Source organism: Oreochromis aureus, linkage group 7 (assembly GCF_013358895.1).
Source record: "Oreochromis aureus strain Israel breed Guangdong linkage group 7, ZZ_aureus, whole genome shotgun sequence".
NCBI lineage: Eukaryota > Metazoa > Chordata > Actinopteri > Cichliformes > Cichlidae > Oreochromis > Oreochromis aureus.
This window is the reverse complement of record NC_052948.1, coordinates 42,883,015-42,891,545: the sequence shown is the minus strand read 5'-3', so window position 1 is coordinate 42,891,545 and position 8,531 is coordinate 42,883,015. Positions and strand designations below refer to the sequence as shown.

The following is an 8,531-nucleotide window of genomic DNA, read 5'->3' as shown; positions in this document are numbered from 1 at the left end:
GGCCACCCAAGAAGTGCTGAAATTACTTAGAACTAATTAGCAAATATATGTGTGCACTGCACATGTACAATTTAGGAATCCAGTTTGTTTACCAAGCATCCAACTACTAATCCAAATATGATATTCTTGCTCCAAAAAAGCAACATGGCCATTTCCCGAACTCTACATTAAGGCTTCAAAATGAAGCCTAAAGCAAACCGGTAACCTGGCAGTGACAATGGCCATGTTTTATTTTTTTTTTTTTTCATTTTTTTCCCCTGCACAGTCAATCATTATTAAAGGGACACTTAACAGTTTTCTGTTCCAGGCTGCAAACGTGTTTAGTTCTTTGCTTGTGACCCACTAGTGTAAAACAGTTTTTTCATAACTTTATTTGAAATTTAAAGTAAACAGTCATTCATTCCAGTTCAGTTTGTTACTAGTGTAAAACATTTATTCGTAGTGCTGCAAGTGGTTGAATAAATAAATAATTAATGAACTCTTAAGGCAACCATAAGGTAGTCATAAAAAACAGAATTAAGAAGTTTGATCATGGAGGTGTTCTGTTCATTTTAATACTGGAAATAACACACTTGTGCATATAATTAAGGACATCTTTTTACATCTTCGGTGCCACACATTTAGTGTAGCATGCGTCAGGCTTTTGATCAATATGTGCTAAAATTTCTCAATTACAAAAATGTGCACACATACAAAAAGATTTAAATGGATTTTTATTTAAATGTGTGGTACAACCTAATGTTTGCTATGATGAAATAAAACATTTCTCCATGATCCTTGAATGCATCACATCATCAAGTGTTGTAACTCCAGTATAATTCAGGATGTCAGTTATTTACAGAGTAAAAAACAAAGTACTGAATGAATTAATGAACCATGCATAAAGAAGATTACATAACAGCACATTACAATAATGTCACTACAGTCAGATAACCAGACAGTTTCACATTCTTCACCGAAGCACAGCTTCTCTGAAATGAAATGGTTGACAGTAGATTCATAGTCTGCAAACTCAGCAAAGCTTGGATACACGTGTTTCTGATTTCTGATTAGATAAACTGCACAGTGCATGTGCACAGTTACAAATCTGTACAGTAGGAACCTTTTTTATTCACATATGATTTTTTGCATATCTAGTCATTTTTGGTAACTGTTTGACCCTTTGTTCTCCTTTTTTCACAGCAGCTAAATCTTTGGCAAGAAAACTTTGAGAGGCTCATTTTCATGCACTTTGTCCAGGAAGCCCAAGTTGAAATAAGGATACAGTGTTTCTGTGAAGGTCTCCCTGAAGGTGTACAGGTGTGTCATGCTCTCTGCGTTGTAGAAGGACACCAGGCCCCTCTTGTAGTCCACGTACACACCGATCCTGGCCAGTGGCTCCTCCAGTGACAGGACAGTTGGAGGGGACGTACCCGCCATGTACCGAATCCCATAAGAGAGAGAGATAGTCCAGAAGCCGTTAGCTGGAAGGGCTTTGATGACTCCCTTTCTGGGCACCGACTCCCGGGCTACCCCCACAGTCCAGACTGTGCTGCTGTAGACCTCGATCTCCCAGTAGTGGCGCCCGTGGGTGAAGCCCTGGCTACCCAGCAGCGACAGGGCGGCATTAAACCTGTTGGGATTGTCCTCCACAGTGTGGTTAAAGTTCTGGTATCGAACACAGGTGAGGGAGGAAGTCAGACTGAGCCATGGGTTGGCCGTGCTGGAGTTAAATGTGATGGAAGCTGGAACTAAAAAGAGGAGAAAGGAAAGGCAAGAGAGGAAGTTTAAGGCCAAAGATGTTTCTTTGCTGGATATTTCGATGATGGTTTTCTGTGCAGTGCAGCGATTCAGGAGTTTGAGTCATTTTAAGTACCTGGATAGATGCTTCCTTTCATAGATTTCCACACTCTGTACTGTAGGGGCCCTGCAAACCGGCCCTCACACAGACTGGGTGGTGTAAACACGGGTTTCTCAAACTTAAGTGGAGGCCTGTCAACGAAAGCAAAGTCAAACAATGAAGCCAAAGAACAAAAACAGAGCCTTTCAAGGACAAAATATTCTGCCTCTTTCCCACGCTCACCTCTGGAGAAGTGCTTTGATGCTCTGAAATGAGACACGGGAATAAACACAGGAAAAGAGACAAAAAGACTGTAATTAGTTTTGCTGTATCTGAAAGAAGAGAGAGCTTTTTTCCACATTACATCAATGTCTGACCTCACATTATCCCACCCTGCGGGATCTCCCTGTGGCCGGGGGAAATTCCCACTGCCTTGGCCCGAGTATGGCCCGGTGCCTGAACTGAACTCGTTTTTGTAGAGCTCAGCGACTGAGATCGTTGGCCTGAATCCTGTCTAAGCTCATAAATCTTTTGTTTGGAAAAAAAAAACTACAACAGTGTTGTTGTTATTTATCACGCTTTACCCTTGACGTTTTGTCATAATGATGTAATCAAATCGACCATCTTGCTAAGACCACTCTGCAGAGCTTAACAGGAAAGCCAAAGCGGTCACACCCAGCTCAGTTATATCTTGAATGTTGATGTTGGACCCTGTTTAACCTGTTGGCACAAAAATGTATGTCTGCTACATAATAGAGTGAAAAACACCTAATTTTCTTCCCAAATATTGTGCTTCTGATACTATTTCTTTCAAAACAGTGATACAAATGTTTTGAAAACATATTTAAAATCAAGAGTTCAGCATTTTTTGGCTTAATCATCCCCAGAGCTGACTCATCATCCTGGTAATAACTTCCAGATGAACTGCGCTGTATGTACAAACAGGCTAAGCGTACCCGGAGCAGAGTGAATGGGTCCTGCTCTTTTAGTTTGTCCTCTATCTCATGGACAGCCCTCTGCAGACGAGAGATCTCCACGCACAGCAGGGCCTTGTGCTCGTCCAGGCGAATCAGCTCTCTTCGCTCCTCCGTCTTCAGCTTCACCTGCAGCAGTTTCTCCTCCTGGTAGAGGAACTGGTGCAGGTCGCTGAACTGGGCTTCGATGCGCTGCTTCAGATCAGCGGTGTGCTCCTGAGTGGGAGATGCACATTGTCACTGGGAGCGACGGTCTATACGTTTAAAAAGCACAACAGTCTGTGTGCACATACACAAAAGCATTAAAAATCCATGAGGGGAATGAGACAGGAAACTCTGGGTCAAGTGGGTCAGTCTGGATATTTATAGTGATTGTAGCATGCGCAGTGGCAAGGTTTTGATTCCGATTTGTTTCCTCTCACCTTCAGCTTCTTCACCTCGTCTTCAGCTTCTCTGTCACACTGCAGCGCTATGTTGAGCTCAGCTTTTAAAGAGTCCATTGAGCTGTGCAGGGATGCCTGTCAGGGCAGAAACACAACATCAAAGCACATTGTTTAACAATCCATTCTCTTCTGCTTACCCAATTCAAGGTCGCAGGGGGGCTGGAGCCTACCCCAGCTGCTATAGGGCGAGAGGCGGGGTACACCCTGGACAGATGGCCAATCTGTTGCAGAGCTAACACAGAGACAACCATTCACACCTGTCTATGTCTTTGGATTGTGACAGGAAGGCAGTACTTTTAGGGAATTCATGCATTCAAAGGGAAAACATGCAAACGATGGTGGATTCAAACCCCAGACCTTCTCACTCTGAGGCACCAGTGCTAACCGCCGCACCACTGTGCAGTCCGTCAAAACATACTGACTCCCTCAAAGTCAATGTCTTGTCCAGTGTGATTTGTTGAAAACACAATGGGAAGCGTGATAAATTAGCGCTTACTTTTGCTTTAAGCCTAACCTGGGAGACTCTGCACTGATGAACAACACAAGAGGATGCATGTTTGCGATACCAGAAGAAGTTGTTTTTGGGAAATATGCAGCCAAGTCTAAAACTTTATAAAGCAAAAACAGTTTAAACCCCATTAACAGTAATATTGACTTCCTGCTGAACGTTTAACTGCTGACAGGCACTTCATTAAAGCTTAACTCACCCTGTACTTCTGTTCTGCCTCCTGGACACACACCATGGTGTGACTTCTGTGCTCCTGGGAGATGCCACACACCAGACACACCAGCTCCTGGTCCTCCTCACAGTACAGTTTCAGCTCCTCCCTGTGTCGGCTACAGCGTGCAACCGGTGCAGGAGCCCTCTCTGGCACCCCGGCATCTGGCAGGCAGGGTCCAGTCCCGCTCTCCTCCAGACCCTGACAGTAACTCTCCACTATGTTGGCCACAATACGGTTGGGTCTGTAGCTCGGTCCGGGGTACACCTTCCTGCACTGAGGGCAGGAGCCGGCTCCACCTTGCCCGGTGCCCCGTGGCCCTGCCCAGTAACCCTCAATGCAACCCTGGCAAAAGGTGTGATCACAGGGCAAGGACACCGGCTGCTTGAAAAGATCCAAACAGATGGAGCAAGTCAGGTCTCTGCTGATTCTGTGAGCCGAGCTTTTAGCCACTTGTCCAGCTATGGGAGGCTGTCGTGGCTTTTCCATTGCTGTTTGCACAGCAAAGTCTCCTTCTTTAGGTTTCCAACTTTTTTTGTCCGGCTTTATCCCCTGGTTCACTTTCTCCAGGTTCTGTAGATAGACAGACTGGATTTTCTTCACTTCTTTCTGATTCTTGCTCATTCCTTTGCCTTTAGTGTCCTTCTTTGTTCTTACTGTACTGCTGGACTTCTAAGTCCTTCCTCTCCTACAGAGTGTGGCCGCTCTCTTTGGCCTCCAGTTTTCCTGTTGCTGTGGGGAAAACAAGGGGGTGGTGCAGAGGCAGCATGAGCCTCTCACATGCAGATCAGATAGTGAGGGGATCTCAGAGGCCCCCCTTTCCCCCTCAGACTGACGTCAGTCAGGAAACTGAGGCGGACCATGGATATTCTTTCCTTGGCATGTTTGTTTAGAAAAGTCTGCGCAAGTAAAGTCCGACTTCACCGAACTCTTAATCTGCTCTAAGAGTAATTGAAGAAAAATGTAAATCCAGTGGATGTGACTGTGTGAGCTCTTGCCGTGAGTGTGGGTTAGAGGGAGAAAGCAGGAAAACATCTGTGAGTAGTAGATAGCGATTTCATCATTCTAATTATGGCCACGATCTCTGCCAAGTAAGTAAAAGGTAGAAGGGTATCATTCAAAACTGTACGCAAAGAAAGCTCCACAACAGACAGAGCACTCTTTATCCAGAGTGCATATAACAACATAACGTCCAGTAAAGCTTATTTAAAAATCCAAGCTGAGTGAAAAATTTGTGTTTCGCTTGCCAAGACTCGTATCAGCAGCACCACATGGGCCGACTAAATATTACAGGATGTTACATCAGGCTAATGACACTGTAAACGTAGGCATGCTGTGATTATTTAGTGCATAATCACAGGTCGGGTGAGTAAAAGCACAGCAGTACTGCATAAATGTTTATACTGAGTGAGTTTGTTTTTATTTGTTTGCCTGTTTGTTTGTTTGTTTGTTTTAATCAGCCTGTCTTGTGTGTGCCAATATTCTGATTGCTGCACTGTCTGTAAATAACACTTAGAACCGTGTTCCTCCTATGATGAATGACATGAATGTACCTGAAGACGTTCTTGTTTTCTTTTAGAAAACCTTTCAGTCAGCTTTTCTCAGCCTGTACTCTGTGTTATGAGCAATAGGGACATCTGGTGTCCAAAGTGAAACTTAAACTAGAACTAAACTTATTACAGATCAATATGATGAACATCAAATTGATAATATAACTGGGTAAACAACAGCTATGATTAAGTAAACCCATTTTTTTTTTTAATGTAGTATCAGTTGAGGGTGGAAAGCAGGAACCAACACCTAAAGGATTTCAGAAAATTGTTTTGCATTGAAGTTTTACAGGTGAACAAAGTGCTTGCAAAGTAGCAATATTACAGTGTAAAATCAGTGTGCTGCAAATTAAAGGCATCGCAATTCACTCATGGAAACTTATTAAGTACATCTATTTCACTACTCGTATCAGCATCACATGCACTTAATCATGTAGACATCAAGGAAACCTGCTGAACGTCAAACTGACCATCACAATGGAGAAGGATGACTTAAGTGATATTCTGGGATTTTCCCACAAAGCCATCTCCAGGGTTTACAGAGAATCGCTCAAAAAAGAGAAAATATCCAGTGAGCTGCAGTTCTCTGGTGAAAACACCTTGTTGAGAATGGCCAGGCTGCTTCGAGTTGATAGGAACAGTGACACAAATAACCACTAATTACAACAAAGGTATGCAGAAGAGCATCTGTGAACACACTGGACCTTCAAGCAAATGTGCTAAAGCAGCAGAAGATGGTGGTGACGTGATGGTGTGCAGGATATTTTCTTGGCACATCGGGCCCATTAGTAGCATCTGAGCAGAAGTTAAAAGCTACAATCTACCTGAGTATTGTTGCTGACCATGTCCATCCCTTTATGACTACTGGTGGAACCAGAGCGTCTTCATCTTTACCATAAAGAATTAAGGCAGCTCTGAAGCCAAAAGGAGTCCAGCCTAGTATGAGCAAGGTCGTACTAGGCTACGAATATTTATCTATGAATTTGTCATATTTTATTTCCTTATGAATATTGTCAGGTAATTGTCAGGAATCCCAATTTAAGTAAAATTATATCACATCTTTCTTCTCCTCTGTATTTTTACACCGGCTGTCCTTGCGCCTCTCATCTTCCTACAGGTTTGCCTCACTGCTGCAGACACTTAAGTTATTTTTAGCAGCACAAGTTCCAGAGAGCCTCCAGTTTCCCTGGTGCCTTACACATGAGCTCCGAGTTTAATTGAGGGTGTGTGCTCAGTGCGGACGTGCTTCATGTGTGCGTGTGGGAGTTTCTTCGCCTCATGAATGTTTTTTTCTCGCCTCATGAATGTTGCATTTTTATGCCCCCCCTTTTGTTCTCAAGCTCTGCCACAAATCACTCTGTGAGTATCATGAGGCATGTTTCTGCAATATTATTACTATATATCCAAAGCTTTAGATGGACTATCATCCGCACATTGCGCATGAGGTTATTCTCATGGTCCTCTGACCAGCGCTTTTAAGTTTATTATTATCATTCTTCTAGTTTATTCTGATTTTGTATCTGTTCTGGGTTTGAGTTGTGTGTTTCTTTCATCACCTGTGTCTCTCCTTTGTGTTCTGTTCGTGTCCCCAGTTGGTTGTGTAAAACAGTCTGTGACCTGTTTCTTTGCAATATTATTCTCGTTAGGTCCATCAGTTCCAAAGCTTTCCTGGACTATCAATTACCTGGTGTAAACTCCTCGTCACATGTGTTCATTCCCTATGTTTGTCTACGGTTCTGCTGTCCTCATCTGCCATCTCTGAGTTTCTCCCGCTGACCTTACCTCCTGCCCTCACTTCTGTTATCTTCACTGTAAATAAACCTCCACTCGCATCTCCATCACCGTCATCTTGGGTCCTCATTTATTCATCAACAGTCTCTCCCCAAGCAAAGGTTCAACAGAATGAAAATACAGAGGAACCAATATTAAATCAGAACAGCCTTTGAAAGAAAAATTATACTTGTCCTTTGAAGACTTGCTTTGTACTGTCTTTTGCGCTAATACGTATAATAAATAGCTTATAAATCACAAGTTTTCTGTTCAAAACAATCTGTAAAAGCTATTATTAAAAAGCTGCAGGCATGTTTTTCTTCAGTGTCTGTTTAGTCACAGGATCTTGGCCATGTTGGACGCTGCATTGTGTTTTGGAGGAGGAACATTTCCAGGAATACAAAGATTCCTTCCACCACGATGCCTTTGTCCTCTTCCCCTCTGCCTTTTACTTCCACAGCCTCTCTGTCGATTTGTCTTTTATTAAGTGAAATACCAAAATTGCTGCTGGAGTTTTGCAGCATGACTGTATGGCTTTTAACAAGAGCGACGTGGCAGACTAGAACTTCTTCATTCACCCCACTCAAATTTTTTGACCCACGAGTCTTCCAGGAACTGTAAGATTGAGGCATTTCAACATCGTAATTAACTCAACAACCCTTAACCCCTCCCCTGTGTTAATTATGTGCGGGCATCCCCGAGCAGCTTGAAAGATATTGCCATGGTCTTTTTTTTTTTTTTATTAGGGACTCCTGAAGGTTAATTACACTCAGTGCCATCATTTTATTATTTTTTCCACCAAAGCCTCATCATGAATGTGGAATAGAGCAGATAAAAGTTTCATATCATACTGGCTTTCTTCTCTTTCCAGCCATTGCACATCATAACTAATGCAGCACATGCAGCATATGCGACCTGGGTTTTTCTTTGCAGGGTTTAGTTCACTGGACATATCAATACGTGTGCATGTAAAATGTGAAACAGCCACAGAATCACTGCGTTCAAAATGATTTATGAGATAGTTTTCCCACTGTGCGTTGATAAACTGTGTTTCTTTGATGCATGGTGTATACTTAATTTTTCATTGTTTTTGGATACCATGAGAACAATCTCCTACTTCTAAAAACATTATTTCTCTGTATAAAAATGTCATGGTGCTGCCAGACCCAGTGTCTTTTAGCCTTGTTTCTTCTGTCTCTCTTCCGCTCTCACTCTCTCTCCCCCTTTCCTTACCTGCAGAGCGATGAACTGTGTGG

General features: G+C 42.9%; 1 protein-coding gene across 3 annotated transcripts; it reads right to left on the bottom strand.

The window, feature by feature from the left end:
* Positions 1-406: 406 nt before the first annotated feature.
* Positions 407-7,115, bottom strand: trim69 (tripartite motif containing 69). 3 transcript variants are annotated; one of them, XM_031742632.2, is made up of 7 exons: positions 7,062-7,115; positions 3,944-5,039; positions 3,216-3,311; positions 2,776-3,009; positions 2,063-2,085; positions 1,856-1,971; positions 407-1,730 (listed from the first exon to the last, which is right to left on the bottom strand). In XM_031742632.2, exons 2-7 carry the CDS (start codon positions 4,577-4,579, stop codon positions 1,186-1,188), a joined length of 1,650 nt encoding a protein of 549 aa, XP_031598492.1. In that variant the 5' UTR covers positions 4,580-5,039; positions 7,062-7,115; the 3' UTR covers positions 407-1,185. The 3 variants fall into 3 exon arrangements, with proteins under 3 accessions (XP_031598492.1, XP_039471764.1, XP_039471765.1); XM_039615830.1 differs by having other exon boundaries at positions 3,944-4,948; XM_039615831.1 differs by having other exon boundaries at positions 3,944-4,687.
* Between the last annotated feature and the right edge of the window lie 1,416 nt (positions 7,116-8,531).